The 18,256-nt window shown below is 44.8% G+C and overlaps 1 protein-coding gene across 1 annotated transcript in view; it reads left to right on the plus strand.

Annotated features, from left to right (window-relative positions):
- LOC119184926 (venom metalloproteinase antarease-like TtrivMP_A) overlaps positions 1-18,256 on the plus strand; it is a 61,637-nt gene that overhangs the window by 24,148 nt on the left and 19,233 nt on the right. Inside the window, exons 5-9 of the mRNA XM_075871745.1 lie at positions 3,629-3,697; positions 3,766-3,884; positions 3,965-4,036; positions 5,734-5,870; positions 10,205-10,254. Of these exons, the coding sequence (XP_075727860.1) occupies positions 3,629-3,697; positions 3,766-3,884; positions 3,965-4,036; positions 5,734-5,870; positions 10,205-10,254 (447 nt within the window). The remainder of the gene's footprint in view (positions 1-3,628; positions 3,698-3,765; positions 3,885-3,964; positions 4,037-5,733; positions 5,871-10,204; positions 10,255-18,256) is intronic.

The raw sequence follows: 18,256 nt of genomic DNA on the forward strand, positions 1-18,256 counted from the left end.
ATTCCCTCGATGAAGTAAAACAAAAATTGAGAATGCACGGGAATTCGACTTCCCGCTTCTTTAGTGGAGGTACCTTGCCCAGACTGTGTTCTGCGGTCGCATTTGGTACCTTTCTCACGTGGAACAGCCACCTTTACGCATCGTGAGGTCATTGCAGTCGGCCTTGTGTTCCTTCTTTTGGTCTGCTGGCACTGAGTTGTCTCTCGTGTGGCGTTAGGACAGCAGCGTTCCCAAGGGAGTTTCGCTTCCCCTTCGGTATCAATACTCTGCCGGCTATTGGCCCTTCACTTCCTGTTGCGCCTCGTACAAGGAGAGGAAGCCCCCGCCCGAACTCTGGCATATTATTTTCTAGGCACTCACATTCCGTATTTATTGCCTAATGTGCGCCTTAATTGGGGCCCCCAATCAGTAGTACTTCCTTCATTTTATGCAACAGCTGTCGCATTTTTTCGTCATATCCAGTCGACTTGCCCTGAATTAGATGTGCTAGACAATCCTATCGTTGACACTACAGCCGCTTTGTTGCTCCCGTTAGTTCCTCCGGCACGCCGCACCCACTCTAGTCGTGTGTCTTGGAGCACGCTGACGGCATCATTTCTATCTGATCACCTCCAGGACTTCATGTGGCGGATGGGGTGGGGCGTTCTTCCTACCCTTGACCGCCTGAAAGGTGGAGAATGGTCAAGTCATCAACATGTCCGAACTGCTCCCTACGAGAAACAAATCATCATGTTTAAGACAATGCGTCGTTGCTCGTGTCTTCTGAAGGACTGTGCATGCAGGATTTCGTGGCATCGGAGTAAACCACTTTTTTCCTTCTGGACGTTGTTCTCGAGGCCGCTTTGCCTGCCTTCTCATTGTTGCTGGTGCCTACTGTCTTTGGCGTAACCGTTGTGAAGCTGTTGCAGCAGGTCGTCGCCGCCGGGCTCTCTTCCCGATTTTGGAGCGACTGTACAAAGAAATACTATCTGTTTTGTTGGAGAAACTCTTCTTTCTAGGTGAGGAGGAATTCCGTCGACACTGGTCCTGCCGTTTTGTGTTCGTCTGTGAGAGACGTGTAAGGCTTGATTTCAAGCCTGCCTGGTATTGGTAGGTTAATTTTTATTTAGTACTCGTACAAACACCTTGTAAAAGATATGTAAATATCTGACACATAGATCTCTACATTTCATTTGTGTGTTCTTCGTTTACCATGCATTGTGCATATGTAGGCATTGTTTTTGTAACAATTCCTGTGTACTTGTGTGTGTTGTGTTTCGTTTACTTATGTAAACTAATCTTTTCGTAACAACTTTTGGTGTGTCTGTGGATGCTGTGTTCTGTCACTATGTTCTGTTGGATTGTAATTGATGTTCACTGTCTGTGAGAATAAATTTCTCTAAACAAACACAAACGCAAGGATGGTGCTCCAGCAGCATCGGCACAGAGGGGCCGATCATCCAATATTCGCAACGTGTCAGAAAGTATCCGTCTCTCAGAGGCAATCCGAGAGCGCCGGCGACGGCATAGCGAATCATGAATCTCTTCTTCGGTGCCGCAGACTTCGCATGCCGCACTGTCGGTTCACTGCAGTAGGATAGTATATGCTTCTGTGAAGGCCACCCGCAACCAAAGCCATCAAAAAAGCAAAACTTTACGTAAAAGAAGTCCAATTCATCGTTTATTTGATCAAGTCTTGCATGTCTTATGTTTAGGGTGTTCCATTCTAGCAGAGTTAGACTACTGCCCTGCAGTGTAGGTTCTTGACACAGGAATCAGAGGAGTGTGTTCTTGGTGGGACGTGTTGTCTGCAGAATCATTGTCACTGATCCCACTATGAACAGGTGTTCACTGAAATTTGAATTGCTAGAAAGGGACGCACGCTGATCTGCGGAAAACTTGTTTGTGTTTACGATGACATATGCCACATGCATGCTTTATGTTTGTTAACTTTTAGTTGCTTTCGCAATGTTCGGCCATTCAACTCATTCTTACTATCTCAATGTTGACCTGGCTATATATAACGTTTCGCAAGATGCCAATAAACCAGGTTTGTGTGTGCGCACCGCCTGTCCTATAGTGCTGTCCCGTCCGTGCCTCGTCATCCACAGTGCAAAAAGAAATTATGAACCACCACCAAGTAGCCAGATTCATCGCTCTGCTGGAGAAGAAAAGTTCAATTTGCGATTTCCAACTGCAGGCTGTCAAACAAAAATTCATCTGGGAGAATGGGTTGCACATTGCAAGCAAATAGTTGTCAAGGTGGTTTTCAGAAGGAGTGTTTCGCCTGCTCTGCATTGAGCGTTCTTACGGAACAGGCAAAACTCAGAAAAAGGAAGTATTGCAATTTGTGGTTCAATTGCCATGGGGGCTAACAATGCGAAAAAAGAAAATCAGACGAAAGCACAACTCAACGCTGGCAGGAACCAAACCAGCGAATTTAGAAAAAAAAGACGTCCAATCCTATTACAACTCACCGACAACAGCGCTCCTCCCCCACTGTTACAGCGCCCACCCATTTTTAATAATGATTTTGTAGAGCATCCGGCGCGTCATTAGAAGGTCGCATGTTCCCTCTCTGTCAGAGGAAAGTTTTGTTTTCCTCTGCCTGGTTCTTCACACGTACATTACAGTTACTACTGGTAACATGCCGTATAGTTACCTTGGCATCGTTGTCTGTTAGTTCCGGCTAATATTGCGTCTAACGAAGAAAAATATTACCTAAAACTTTCATTTTTTTCACTCATTCGTAGCGAGGGTCTAGCTAGAGCAGACTTGATGTCCTGAGGTTGAATGCGATGGGTTATTTGTCAGCAGCACGCTCGGTGTAACATACCATGCTGCGTGAAAGTAACGCGCCGAAGAAAAGTTTTCCGTACGCGCCATCATGACTGCTAGCGGTGCTGACTAACACTCACTAGTTCGAACAGACACATATTCCACATAAAGTGAGCGAGCGCGGTGTTTACTAGTGCTGTAGATGAGTTGGTAGAGCACAGAATGCGTTATTCGAAGGTCGAATGTTGAGTGCCTGCCTCGGAAAACCTTTTGTTTTATTGACTTTTCTTTCCTCGCATTAAATTATAACTCCAGCGAATAACATCACCTATATTTTCTTTATTATCACCATATGTCAGATCTCAGTAACACTGTTGTCAAAAAAACGAGCTCATAAATTTCTGTTTCTTTGCATCTACGGTACATTATTTATAGAAAATACGAATAACTGTCAGATCGATTTGGAAGGCGGAAACATGAAAAAAACAGTACACAATGACGCTACAATTTGCTTCTGAGTGACAGGATGTAATTAAGAACTACAGCAAAAGGGAACAGTCCCCAGCAATTTCAGTGACCTCAGGTTGTTGATTCACAGGCCAACATTGGCAACAGTTAGCTTGTAGTTGCTAGCATAGTTTCGGAGGTCAGCAAACGTAGTAACTATCGCTTCAAGTACAATCATCACGTTAATTACAAAGTTATACAAACACACTCTCTGAGTGCTTCCTGCACCAAGATTTCATGCCACAATATTTGAAACAACACTGAGAAACCAGTGAAAAAGCTGTTTGAGATTCAGCGAAAAACTCTTTGCTCCTGTAGAAAATGTAGTAACATTCTAATGCGAAACTACGTGATCTTATTCCAGGGAAGGTTGTCCAGGACGGTATAAAAATTGATGAACGTGACACCAATGGTCGCGTTGGCTATGATTCCTGTAAGTAAAGCAAAATAGAACTAAAGTGTTATTTTATTGACATTATGTTTTTTTTTCTGATTCCGCAGCTAAATTCAACGTAGAAGTTATATATCCAGAAGTTCTCATAACGTGCGACTCGATATATTTTGCTGGATTTAAGAATAAATACAGCTTAATAAAATACATCGTCATTATGTTTCAAGTTGTAAGTATCGTTCACCGCAATAAATATACGATCGTTTGCCGCACCCCGACCTTAACGTTCCAATTGTTTCTACCCTTCAGGTAACCTTACGCTACAGCACTATTATTCAACCTCAGATACAGCCTGTATTAAGGGGCATCGAAATCAGTAACGTAAGTTAGCCGGTATCAAGCCGGTAATATTCCCAATAAGCATTTTTATCGAACCTAAAAGGAAGATGTCCATGCAAGTGTGGTTGTAAAGATGAATAACCCAAGTGTGGTTGTAAATCCTAACTGAGTTTCGGGGAAAATTGAAGTACGAAAGGAGGACACACTTCAAGTTTTCGCGCAACACATTTAACATGAATTACAAACTCGCCCAACTGTCCGTGCTCCTCAAGTGTTTACAAAGATGCATAGCTTTTTATTTGGTATTTTAGCAATGTAATTTGATGAATGAACTGCGGTGTTTTCACGTTTCTTTATTAAGAACATACCCCATAACTTCGGTAGTTATTTATACACGACCTGGCTGCAGTCTCTGACATAGGTTTAAAGCTACACAGGGATGTCGTTACTTAATTTCTAGGTCAGTATGGCAGGTCGCAACCACATAAGTAAGTTTGCATATACCGTCCCACTATATTGCGATGAAAAATGTGTTCACATTATATCCTCAATATCCACAACGTCCTGAAAATGTCCTCAATAACTACAAAACGTTCGTACTATTCAGTAGATCCCTAATATAAAAATCAAACAGCCAGTAGGTTACTTTCTGTATTAAAAAATTAAGATTCTTAAGGCCAAATTCAGCTTCGTCATAATTATTTCAGTGCAGCATGGGCTACTGATTGTTGCAGACATTTTCAGTGCATAGACCGTACTTTACTTTTTTTGCTAACTCATGGCGTCCTCTCCTGTTATTTGTTTACGGAAAACTTCGTACACTCGTCTGGTAAAACGCTGATTGGAAAGCACACCCTTCGCCACTGAATGTTTATAATTAGCGTAATGCGTTGGGATCTCAAAGATTGCGGAACTGTCCAGTGTCGTTGCTCAAAATTTCAGTGCACGAGCTGTGGCATACACACTTCCATTTACTTTTTTGAAACGTGCTACAAAGGTATCGGCCCTGTTGAGGAGGGAGTCCCAGGCCATATCACGTTAACTAAGGCTACGTAAATCACTCCTTACATCTGAACCAGAAATTATTTTAACGCTCAGGTTGATACAGCGGGAGATGCTGCTGTATAGTTGTGACCTGGCCCACCAGCAATCACTGATTCATCTGGGTGAACGAATGACTGAGGCCAGTGGGGTCGCCGACAAAGGCTCCTCTTTTTCAAATGACTTACATCTCATCGAAGTTTTAGGGGCGAAGCACTTTCGGGTCTAGGCTTCTCTGTTGTCTGTCACGTACTGTTTGTTGTCCGGCAAAGCGCACGTGATACACCCGCTTCATGCCCTTTGTGTGTCCGTGAAGCATACAATGTACCAACTACAGGCATTTTCTATAAAATGGGCTTTCTTTGTGCAGAGAACGTTTCGGAAAATACGTCAGACAGGACAGAGTAAAATGATTTAGCTACTACGAACAGATATAGCACGCGTGAACTCAAGTGAGCAAACGACGACATACCGTAGTTGGATCATGTGGCATCGTCATGATGTACCGCATCCTCAAAATGTCAGACGTTAAGCTTTTTATGAAGCTTTTTGACACCATCGCTAAAGGGTGGTGCATCACGTCATTCACTGACTTTGCCAGTCGGTAGCTGGTTAGCCTATCCCGGACGCAATTACCTAAAAATCGTTCTCATGGATAGAGGACAGCTTGAGCTGCAACGCGCATGTTTTGTTTGCAGAAGACAGAAGAAAAGCACTATTACCAGTACCTTGGAGAAGGCATCGATGCCATTCCATCACTCTACGGTGTCAAGAACTATGTTGTGGAAAGAAGCGCCTTCTACATCGACTTCGATTTGATCTACTTCCTTACTGGGTAAGTATACAGGTACGAGCGCTAGAAATGGCTACTTTCTGTTTTGCACTGAAAAAATTACGACATTTTATGGAAAATGAACAAAAGAAATGAGTGTGACTTGCCATGACGGCGCAAGGATAAACAGATGTTGGAGCTCAACGACAGCTTCCCACCAATGATTCGAAGGGCGAAGGAAATATGGAGGTAAGCGGCTGTGTTTCTTTCTCTTTTTTTTACCCCGTTCTTTCTTCTTATTTATTTTCATTGTTGTTCTGTCTATCTCATCTCTGTTTATTTATTCTTTCTATATTTGTGCTTTTCTTTTTCTCATTTTATTTTCTCTCTCTCTCTCTTGCTACAGATTTTCGCTTGCTTTCCTTTTCTTTCTACCTTTCTTTTTCTATTTCTTTCGTTCCCGTTCTTATATCGTCTCTCTTCTTATTCACTTCTTTCTTTCTGTGAATTTCTTTACTGTTCTCACAGTAAAGAACCCCAGGTGGTCGAAATTTCCGGAGCCCTCCACTACGGCGTCTCTCATATTTATGTGGTGCTTTGGGACGTTAAACCCACAAATAATTCAATCAATCGCTTTACTATGCTGTATATGCTGTGCTTTACTCTCTCCCTTTCTGCTCACACTCACTGTCGTTATCTTTCTCCTCACTAAACGAAACAATACAAGGCTATGCAGTGCCTATTGAGGGTGAGGGTAAGTTTTGTGGTTAGGCATTTAGATTGTGGGTGCAAGGGTTCGAATCGCAGGGCATCGTGAGGTCACTTCTCGCATGAAGATATTCTGTCTTCCCGCCCTTGCTATACGTCGCACTAATTGGCGTACTGTGTGGAAATATTTACTCGCAAAAATAGTGCGTATGTATCATAGAGACCATGGACTTTCATACAATATTACCTAGACAAGAATATGGCGCTACTGTCTACGCGGGGTCCTTTGGCGGCGCTTGTACACCCATGGTCAATATGGGAAGTACAGGCTTCGGATCTGCTTTGAATGGATCACGTTTTTTATATTCGCAATGCTTCTTTGCTGAGTGTAAAACAAGGTGATACGAAGTTATGCTTAATTGAAACTTGCTTCATTTTCCTCTACGCAAACTTTATTGCAAAAAGTTTTTGTGACTAGACGATAGAAGTGAAATCTGCACAAATTTAACCACAAGGGTTTGCATTGTTCTGCCATTGCGTTCCAGATTTGGCATCGAGATGTAATGAATTATTCTTTACAACATCTCAAAACAAACATACTTGTCTTTTTCTCGAAAGTACGCAATATCTATTTATGAAAACAACATCATAGTATTAGGTGAGAAACACTTAACGTTTCGTCTGATGTGATGCCAGGTGCGTCTGTTCAAGTGGTCTGCCTCAAACGCACCTTTCGTTTTGTTGGAATGTCGAGTCATAAGAGCGTGGCGGTGCGATTGTAAACGTCGTCGTTGTTTTGCACTTAATTTCAACGAGTTTTGGCAAGGCACACTAACAACAAACGTGAACGCGATGTAATATCCTCCACTGGCATGGGACGCTACTTCTAAGCCCAGCGGTGAGTGGACGACTCCTCGCTTAAACTGTCCACCACGACTTATACAGCTCAAGCGTTGCAGTAGGTAAATTGAGAGACCCAGCAGTTTTCAGCCGCTTTGAATGACGAAGGCGCAGATTCCGTCCTTTGCACCCGCCCCACTACCCACTCAACGCGAAGAACGAAACTGAAACTGTAGAAAAAAATGGCAGCATATCCAAGGAGTGAATGATGGAGAGGGGGGCAAAGCATTCATCCGTCCATTCGTTCTTGCATCCATCCGTCCATGTGTCCGTCTGTGTGACCGTCCGTGCGTCCATCCACCTGTCCGTGCGTGCGTCTGTTCGTGCGTCCGTGCCTGCGTTCGTCCGTGCATCCGCCCCTGCGTCCGTTCATGCATCCATCCATGCATCTGTCTGTGTGTCCGCTCGTCCATCTATTCAAAACTCCAAATACCACCATCTCGCATCTTTTCATCATATATTCCTCATATAGAAGCACCGCCATCCAGCGGACAATCCAAGGACTAAACGAAAGGTGGCACACGCACACTTTCTTACGGCTTGCGCTTCGGGTCTACTTCTCCCACCTTTAACCCCCTCAAGTTCATGGTATATACTAGTTCAGTGTATTCATGGCACTGCGGCCCAACGCTCGCCAAACCTTTCAAAAACCAGATAGGTTACGCTTAGCGAGTATAACGTAGGAACCTTTTCCTGTCAGATAGTGCTCACTGTACCTGCCTTTGGCTGCTAATGGGAAATGGGAGACAGGGGAATTCGGCTTTTACTTTCTTATGGCTTGCGCTTCGTATATATTTCCCACCTTTAACCACCTCGAGTTCATGCTATATACGAGTTCATTGTATTCATGGCACTGCGGCTCAACGCTCGCTAAACCTTTCTAAAACTAAAAAGGTTACACCCAGCGAGTATAAAGGAGCAACACTTTCTTGTCAGATATAGTGCTCAATGTACATTCCAATGGCTGCTAATGAGGAATGAGAGACAGGAGCATTCGGCTTTTAGTTAACGCGCACGCCACGAACTTTCTATATTTCTGCAAAACACAGGAGAAACTTCCCACTGGCACCACTTTGCAGGTGAATATGTAACACTGGTTACACACTACGACTACGACTATGACTACGACTACAAGGGGCGAACGGGTGCTGCTTTGAGGAGCTTCGCCCCTAAAAGTCCATAGACAGTTCACTGGCTAACGCGATCCAATCCGAAGCCTATACTTCCCATAATTTCCTTGAGGGTACGCGATGCAGCGCCAGATTCCTCTCTAGGTATTACTGTATGAAACTCTTTGATACAGGTAAGTGAAAACCATTGTAAAGGTTCGATTTGATAGTAGAGTGCTACGACCAGAATTTTCCACCTCTTGCAGCAGACTTTTTTTGGCCATGTTTCGTAAAAACACTTTCCAGAGACTCCAAGAATAAAGTATAGGAGAAACAATTCATAAGAATGAAAAATTTGCAGATCCCACGTGCAGTGGGAATCGATGATATGCGAAGTATGTATAAGAAATGTTGGTACGTCACTATAAAATCAGCACAACGTTAAGAGGTGGAGGTAAATGATGCCGCACATGACTTCCATGTCATGATTATCATGTTTGGATGTGTCACTTGCCTTTGTCATCTATTCACGTCACGTGATGCCAAATTTTGTATATGTCGAGCTAGCGAAACGGCCAAGAGCACGCTATGGGCGTGGTGTGTCGTCTTGTTCCAACCTGCCACGAGTGTCAGGGTTACCATGTTTGCACCAGTCGCTGTGCCGCACGTGTGCCAGGCGCGACCAGCATCCGTCGGTGCGGCCCGACTGCAACCAGTGCGAAATGCGATATGCTGCATTTCGCGCCTATGCGTTACCCAGAGAACTCTGCGTCTCCCTCTTTTCGTGACGCCGGACGCGCTAAAAGCGCATGCTTCACATCAACGAAGCGCAGCGCGTGGCAACGCCGATGTTACGCAACGAAATAAACGCCGGCGAGCACGGACACCGCATCACGTCGAAATGTATTGGTGCCTTGACTGTGGCATGTAGTCATGTTCTCACATAACATGAATCTCATGATTATCATTTTTGCACCAGTCACATACCTTTGTCCTACATTCAAGTATTGTAATACCGAATTTGGTATATGTGACGCTAGAGAAACAGCCGCAAGCGCATCATGAACGTGGTATGTAGTCATCTCGTTACATGACACGCATGTCATGATTTCATGTTAGTGTCTGTCGCTGGTCTTCACTATGCAATCATGCCATACCATACCAGTGTTGCAATATGCCGTGTGAAAAAAACCACCGCAAGAGCTGCAGGACCATGAAGTGTAAATCACGACATTCATGACATACATGTCATGATTTTCATGTTATGACTACTCAAATATGTTTTTCGTACAGTCATGCTATGCCGTACCAAGTTTGGTATTGATACCATTATTAAAGCGGACAGGAGAGCTAAATGTAGTAGGTGACTAGTTAGATAGATAGATAGATAGATAGATAGATAGATAGATAGATAGATAGATAGATAGATAGATAGATAGATAGATAGATAGATAGATAGATAGATAGATAGATACTCACCTAGTCGCAAGAGTTCACTAAGGAACGCTTCGAATTCAATGTATTGTTGCTTTTACCTCTCTATTGTAAGCCACTATTGCGCTATTTTACGCAGATGAGCCGTGAAGAGATTATGGCTTTCTGGCAGGTATGAAAGCAGGATTAGGCTGAGTGAATAAGCTCTTTTATATTTGAGAATTCACAGATCTTTGAATGTTCTAGCTACGACATGATTGTTCCAGGAGACCATGGATGGGACAGGAGTTATAGAGGTGAGTTCTGAAGTTTATAAACTAAAATTGTGTATCTTTTTTTTAATTTTTACCAAATAACTCCTGCCTGCATAAAATTTGGTTTTGTAATTAAGGTTGAATGAATGATACTTACATGGTAAAAAGACAGTGAAAGTTGTGAAGGAAGGCGCCTACTTAGGAGAGGAAGTAACCACGGAGCCGATGCATGGGAGCGAATTTACTAAACACTTAAGTACGCGGGATATGACATTCAGCAATCATTCTTATATTATGCGTTGTAGTTGCCCCTTGATGACTTCCGGTTTTGTCCACCGATGTGCTTTAATAGCATTTGCGGACCACACATGCTTTAGAAGATACCCCGCTGATTTTCTACAGTTTCTTTATCTTGTTTGGCAAAAATATATTGAAGTAAATGTTCTTTTAGCCTACATAAAATCATGAAACATTACTACGCACGTTTGTTTTATGTGAAAAACGAAATAGGGAGTTTTCTTACGCTTGAAAAGAAATTGAAAACGTGCTTTTAGTTTCAGCTTTGGGAGCTGGTAAATGAGGTGACCAGAAGTTTTTCTTTAGTACAACGCTTGTGACCTCGAAACCGTCAATACATTATTTACATCTTACCGGTACTTACATACAGAGCAGAAGCTTTAGGGCGCATAGGGGGTTCTACATAAATTGAGCACGACGTAGTGAGCGATGGAAATTATAATGAGCTTACGAGAAAGGAAGAGAGCACGGTGGCTCAGGGAAGAAACCAGGGTTAAGAGAACAATAGTTGAAATAAAGAAGCCGGAAAAAGAGGCATCGGTCGGGCAGGTAGCGCGTCATCAAGCATGACTGACTGGTTTCGAAGAGATGGCAAACGTGTGAGTTAGAGACGGATAACTGTGTGGGCAGATCTGATTAAGACGTTTTATGTTAAGCAGAAAGCGCAGGACCAGGTTGATTGGCCGAACATGGGAGAGGCCTTGGCCCTGCGGAGGGCATATACAGGCTTATGATGCTGATGATAGAATTCACATAATTATGGAATGCGTCAGTGTATGTGTCCGGCAGCACATTAGTAGAGGAGTTCAAACACCACTGCACATTTATCAAATAAAGCACCACAAGCATGTGTGGAGCTACAAGGCGCAACATACTAAGCAGTGAAGTATACTGTTACCTTGTCAGTCTTTCAGCATTGTCGTTATCATCAGCATAACCTATACATAATGTACAATTATGCATCATGCAATATCCAAAGACCCCTTCCGCAAGCCAAGCCCAATTTATGATTGCCAGTCGGTTCGCACCAGAAGACCTTTTTCTTCGTGTCTCAGTTCATGTAGCGTAGTACAGTATTTCATGCCAGGTGCGTGCTGCTACATAGAGTGTTGTTATTTGAATATTATGGTCTCAAAACTGGTGTAGTTTTTTGTGTATAATGGGGTAGCAATCAACTAATAGCAATTAGTGACGCCCTGCCGCAGTGGTCTAGTGGCTAAGGTACTCGGCTGCTGACCCGCACGTCGCGGGTTTGATTCCCGGCTGCAGCGGCTGCATTTCCGATGGAGGCGGAAATGTTGTAGGCCCGTGTACTCAGATTTGGGTGCACGTTAAAGAACCCCAGCTGGTCAAAATTTCCGGAGCCCTCCACTACGGCGTCTCTCATAATCAAATGGTGGTTTTGGGACGTTGAACCCCACAAATCAATCAATCAATAGCAATTAGTGACGCTACTAATTTTCGTGGCTGTGCATGCCAAAACCACAATACCATCGTAAAAGACGCCACTGCAGAGAACTCCGAATATTTCATCTACCTCTTTGTTTTTTTTTAACGTGCACCTATGCCTAAGCATAAAGGCAACTAGCATTTCACCTCCATAAATTCGCGGCCTCCCCGACCGCAATCTTTTCCTTCAAATTTCCGGCGATGAGAAGGAAGGCAGTGATAGCAGAAATCTTCAACTCAGCGAATGAAGCGTGGTCAATATCTACACTTGCTACCACCAAATTTAAACACTCTGGGTAACCAGGCACGATGCTATAGTGAATAAAACTTGGCCCCACATCTCCATGTTTCACTGCAAATGTCGTCGAAAGACAATAGTATTGCGTCCGGAGAGAAGAGGAGGAGGAAAGAACTTTATTCAGAGTCCGGCGAGTAGATGGGGTGGGCGATTGGCCCCACCTAGGTTACGACCAGGAGTCCTTGAATCCTGGCGGCTTCCTCGGTCCGCTGGACGGCCCACATTTGGTCTTCGAGGACGGAACTGAGCATTGCGGCTTCCCAGCGCGCGCGAAGGCTGTCAGCAGAGACCGCATACTTGTTATGAGTACTAAATCCTCTACATTTCCATAACATAAGCTGCAGAGTGGCTCTGGAGTCGCAACGCTTGCACCTGTACGTTTTGTATATATCAGGATATATAATGTGCGATAGTGCAGGATTCGGATATGTCCTAGTTTGTAACTGCCGTCATTCGACAGACCGTCTTTTTGTTAACTTTGGGTGAGTGTGCGGGAATATGCCCCTCTGTAATCTATAATGTTTTGTAATTTCATTGTATTTGGTCATTCTGTCTTCCCACTCCCACTCGTCTGCCACGCCGTAATCACCAGAGGACGCTGGGGCGGCACTTGAGAGGGCAGCTCGGTCGGTGAGCCCTCGAGCTGCGTCATGTACAGCCCCGTTGTTGCTGTCCCCCGCGATGGCATGAGCAGGTGTCCATATAATATATGTATTTCTGGGGCTTGTTCGACACCCTCCTTTGAGAATACGTAGTGCCTCCGGGGAGATGCGGCCGTTGGCAAAGTTTCTCACTGCCGTTTGAGAGTCACTGACTATCATTGTTGCGTTTGTGTGAGCTACAGCGAGCGCTATGGCTACCTCTTCCGCTGTCTCGGTACTTGTGGTGCGTATCGTTGCGCATGTCGTACAGAGTTTGTTGCTATCGATTACGGCTGCGGTAAACCCCCATTTGCGCTTGTATTGAGCAGCGTCTACGAAAACTGCGTCCTTGTCATTACCGAACTTTTTTTGTATTTGTTTTGCTCTTGTCTCTCGTCTGGCCTTATCGTGTTCGGGGTGCATGTTTTTTGGCAAGGGTGGTATCGTCATTGTTCCCTGGTCTCTTTCGGGATGTCCACCTTAACTCTGTGTTGCGTGTGATACGTTATGCCTAGTCGCTCTAGAATATGTCTTCCTGCTCGTGTCTTAGGGAGACGTTCATATTGCACCGTACGCTGTGCCTCAATAAGCTCATCTATTGTATTGTGCAGGCCTAGCTGTAACAGTTTGTCAGTGCTTGTGCTAATCGGTAGCCCTATAGCTAGTCTGAATATTTTTCGAATGAGGCAGTCTACCTTGATCTTTTCCGCGACTTGCCATTTTAAGAATGGCGCCACGTATACTATTCTGCTTATCACGAATGCCTGTATGAACCTTATCATGTTTTCCTCCCTCATGCAACTGTGCTTAGTTGCTATCCTTTTTATGAGTATCATTATTTGGGCTACAGTTGCATCCAGTCGCCTGAGGATTTCTCCATTGTTGCCCTTGGCTTCGATGTACAGACCCAGTACCCTGATCCTGTCGACTATGGGTATGGTTTTTCCATCGGCAGTTCTTAACTGTATTTCTTCTCTATGAGCGAGATCTTGCAGGCAGTTGCCTGGTTTGCGACCTCTACGAGTAGGTCTGTACAGCAACAGCTCCGATTTTTCCGCAGAGCAGGCTAGCCCAGTACTTTCCAGATACCGCTCGACCGTTTCAACTGCTGTTTGAAGCGTTTCCTCTATTTCGCCGTCACTACCACTTCTCACCCATAGGGTGATGTCGTCTGCATATATAGTATGATTCAGTCCTTCGATTGCTTGGAGTTTGGTTGGCAGTCCAATTAGAGCCAGATTGAATAACATAGGTGATAATACCGAGCCTTGCGGCGTACCTGCACTGCCCATCTCAATTTCTTCCGAAACTAGGTTCCCTATCTTGATCTCTGCCTTCCTTCCCGTCAGGAAATTACGCACGTAATAGTACGTCTGTTGTCCCAGATCTAGATCGTTTACCCTTTGTAGCACCGTTGCATGGGTTACATTATCAAAGGCCTTCTTGAGGTCTAACCCTAGTCGCTGTTCCCTTTGTCGCTGTTCCCGGATTATCTATAATCTGATGTTTTAACTGTAGCATTGCGTCTTGCGTTGAGAGGTTCCTCCTGAACCCTATCATTGTGGGTGGAAGCGCATCCCGGTTCTCGAGATAGGTAGTTGTCCTCTCCAGAATCACGTGCTCTATGAGTTTCCCCACGCAAGATGTGAGAGATATGGGTCTCAAGTCCGCAATCTGCAGTCGCTTGCCTGGCTTGGGTATTACCACGATTTTTGCCGTCTTCCTTTGTTGCGGAATCTGTCCTACTTTCAGTGATTTGTTAATGAATTCAGTTAACTTAGTTATGGACTCGTCATCCAAATTGCCTAGCGTTTTGTTAGTTATACCATATGGTCCAGGTGCTGATCTAGTATTGAGTTTTTGCAAGACGGCTCTCAATTCTGCCTCCCCGATCTCGTTGTCTAAATCATCAATTGCCAGCCCTGTGTAATCAGGGTGTGTAACGGGAAGCGCTTGAGAGATGTATGTTTTCTTAATTTCATTGAGGAAATCCTGCTCTGTACCTTGATATCTTTGTATTAACCGAATAATATTGTGCTTTTCTGCCAACTTGTTTCTGTCCGGGTTTAACAAATGTCTAAGGATGGTCCACGTTTTCGCCATTCCTATCTGTTTGTCCATGTCATTGCACTTTTCCTCCCACTGTTGTCTGCACAGCTGCTGGGCGTATTGCTCTATATCCCTATTCCATTTAGCTGTCCTTCTACGAAGTGTCCGGTTGTGCCTTTGGTTTTTCCACCTCCGTTGTAAACGTTCCTTAGCTTCCCACATGTGGAGAAGCTTATTGTATACATAATCTAGCTGCGCCTCCGGTCGCACCGTTTGCGTAGCGGCCTCCACGTCTCGTTTTAACTTTTCGGTCCATTCCTCAATACTCTGTATCATTTCGTCGGGCTTCTTTCTGATGTTCCGGAACTTGTCCCAATCGACAAGTTTAAGTTGTCTACCTTTTGCCTCCCGCGGCCCTGCCCTCACCGTTATTTCAAGTATAAAATGATCGCTTTCCAAGTCATGTTGCGTATTGGTCCATTGCGTGTACAGTATGTTTTTGGTGAACGTCAAATCTAGCGTAGTATCCGCGCCAACGCTAGTACCTGTTCTTGTAGGAATGGATGGATCGGTCACGAGCGTCAGGCTCTCCTCCTGTGCGTCCAACCACAAGTTCCTGCCTTTCTGGGTTTCGATCCTGTATCCCCATGCACTGTGAGGGGCGTTGAAATCTCCTCCAATCACTAGCGCCCGGTTGCCCGTTATAGCGATGGTTTTTTGAAACGGCATGCGGAATTTGTGCTTTCTGCATTTAGGACCGCTGTAAATATTCAATACAAAAAGACTGTCCTCTGTTTTCCGCGTCAGTATGAGTTCGAGGAGAATGTGATTTATTGCCTTGATTTCCGTGTCATGTTGCACCACCGCGTGATTTCGCTTAACCAACGTTGCAAATACCTTTGTCTCCCCATCAGCACTGCCGAATGACTTATATCCCGACAATTTGGCCAGCCCGTGCTTTTCTTGCAACATTATAACGTCCGGGGTGCTGGAGTCTTTAAGATGTTGTTGCAAAATGTATTGTTTTCGATTATATCCTCGACAATTCCATTGCCAAACTGTGTAGCTATTTTGTCTGTTCATGACGATGTTACAGGCTCTCTAATCCCTCAGTGGCGACGCCACTAGAAAAACAGGAGGAATTCGCAAACACCATGGAAGCCAAAATGAAACAAATTGAAAGAAAAATGCCAACTAAGCTCGAACAACAAGAAGTAAGATTTGAGGCAAACATAGAGGCCAAAATCGAGGAGCTAGGCAAGACGATATTGCAGAAAGTGCAGCAAATGGTGGCTGATTTCGACGCCAAGCTAGCAATACGGGGATCGCAGTCAAGTGGTGGGGGCCCGGTTAAGACGTCTTTCAATCTGGAGAGAGTGAAAAAACTTTTATTTGCTGTTCTGCAAAAAAATGGCAGCATATCCACGGAGTGAATGATGGAGAGTGGGGCGAAGCATCCGTCCGTCCATTCGTTCTTGCTTCCGTCCGTCCATGCGTCCATCTGTGTGACCGCCCGTGCGTCCATTCACCCGTCCGTGCGTGCGTCTGTTCGTGCATCCGCACGTCAGTCTGTGCGTCCGTCCCTGCGTTCGTTCATGCATCCACCCTGCGTCCGTACTTGCGTCCATTCGTCGGTGCAGCCATCCGTGAGTCCATCCATACATCTGTCTGTGTGTCCATTCGTCCATCTATTCAACACTCCAAGTACCACCATTTCGCAATTTTCATCATATATTCCCAATATAGAAGCATCGCCATTCAGCGGACATTCCAAAGACTAAACGAGAGGTGGCACACGCACATTTTCTTACAGCTTGCACTTCGTGTCTACTTCCCACCTTTAACCACCTCGACTTCATGGTATATACAAGTTCACTGTATTCATGGCACTGCGGCCCAACACTCGCTAAACTTTTCTAAAACGAAGGAGGTTACGCCCGGCGAGTATAACGTAGCAACCCTTTCTTGTCAGATGTTTCCCAATGTACATGCCAATGGCTGCTAATGGGGAATGAGAGACAGGAGCATTCGGCTTTTACTTTCTTACGGTTGGCGCTTCGTTCCTACTTCCCGCCTTCAACCACCTTGAGTTCATGGCATATACTACTTCATTGTATTTATGGCCCTGCGGCTCAACGCTCGCTAAACCTTTCTAAAACCAAGGAGGTTACGCCCAGCAAGTATAACGCAGCAACCCTTTCTTGCCATATTGTGCTCAATATACATCCCAATGGCCACTAACAGGGAATGAGAGACAGGAGAATTCGGCTTTTAGTTAACGCGCACACCACGAACTTTTTATATTTTAACAAAGCATGGGACAAATCTCCCACTGGCACCACCTTGCAGGTCAAAACTTAAGACTGGTTACACACTACGACTACGACTACGACTACGGGGGACGAACGGGTGCCGCTATAAGGAGCTTCGCCCCTAAAAAAATGTCGGCGATTCGTATTTTGAAAGCGCTGGGTTAGAGTGCCTTGATCCGTGCAGCAGAGGCAAACGAGCGCACCGAGGCACGTGAGACACGAGAGCTAGCTGGCAGTGATCTTTGAAAACAAAACATGGCGTGTGGGCCTGTCTCTGAGGCTGTAAGGTGTAGAACGCAAAGCTAGGGAGCCTTAATGTGCGCGCGTCTCCGTGTTTTAGGGTGGTGACAACTCCGATCATGGTTGCTTACAACAGGCTAAAACGGCCCCCATACTTGACGGGCCACCATGTTGGTTTTGAGTAATCGCTCATTGACATTGACGGCAGTGTGGGTTTCAGAAACGAGAAGAGGGTATTTCTTATATAGCAAGTGCTGAAGGCTGAAGAGCTGTTTTCTGAAGTTAACCGCGGTTTGGTAGAACAGGAAAGACATGTTCGTGACTCGAGCTTCTATAAAATACTGTTCAACAGTTCTTTTCTCCCACTTGTTAGACCCACCGCATTGGCGGAGTGAGGTTATTTAGGTAGCCTATATTTGCGAGGGGGAGAACCTCGATGTCACTATGAATGGACTTCAATGTCTGCGCGCCATTCATGAAACATATTCACCTTAGCACTGCAAGTACCTCAAAAGCCTCTTAGTTCAAGGCTCGAAACCGTGCTGTTAATATTTATTTATTTATTTATTCAAAATACCTTAGAGGCCCACTGAAGGGCATTGAGTAAGGGGGGACTCGTAACGACAGGAAAGGCAGAACAAACAACCGGGCAGCTCGCGATGTTTTCTGTAAACCGAATAGCTCAGCTAGCCTGTTTCTCATACCCTAAACATTGCGTTTCTCCGTAATATAATTTCCTAAAGCAAGTTTAGTTCCTG

This window comes from Rhipicephalus microplus, chromosome 8, assembly GCF_043290135.1.
Source record: "Rhipicephalus microplus isolate Deutch F79 chromosome 8, USDA_Rmic, whole genome shotgun sequence".
Classification (NCBI taxonomy): Eukaryota; Metazoa; Arthropoda; class Arachnida; order Ixodida; family Ixodidae; genus Rhipicephalus; species Rhipicephalus microplus.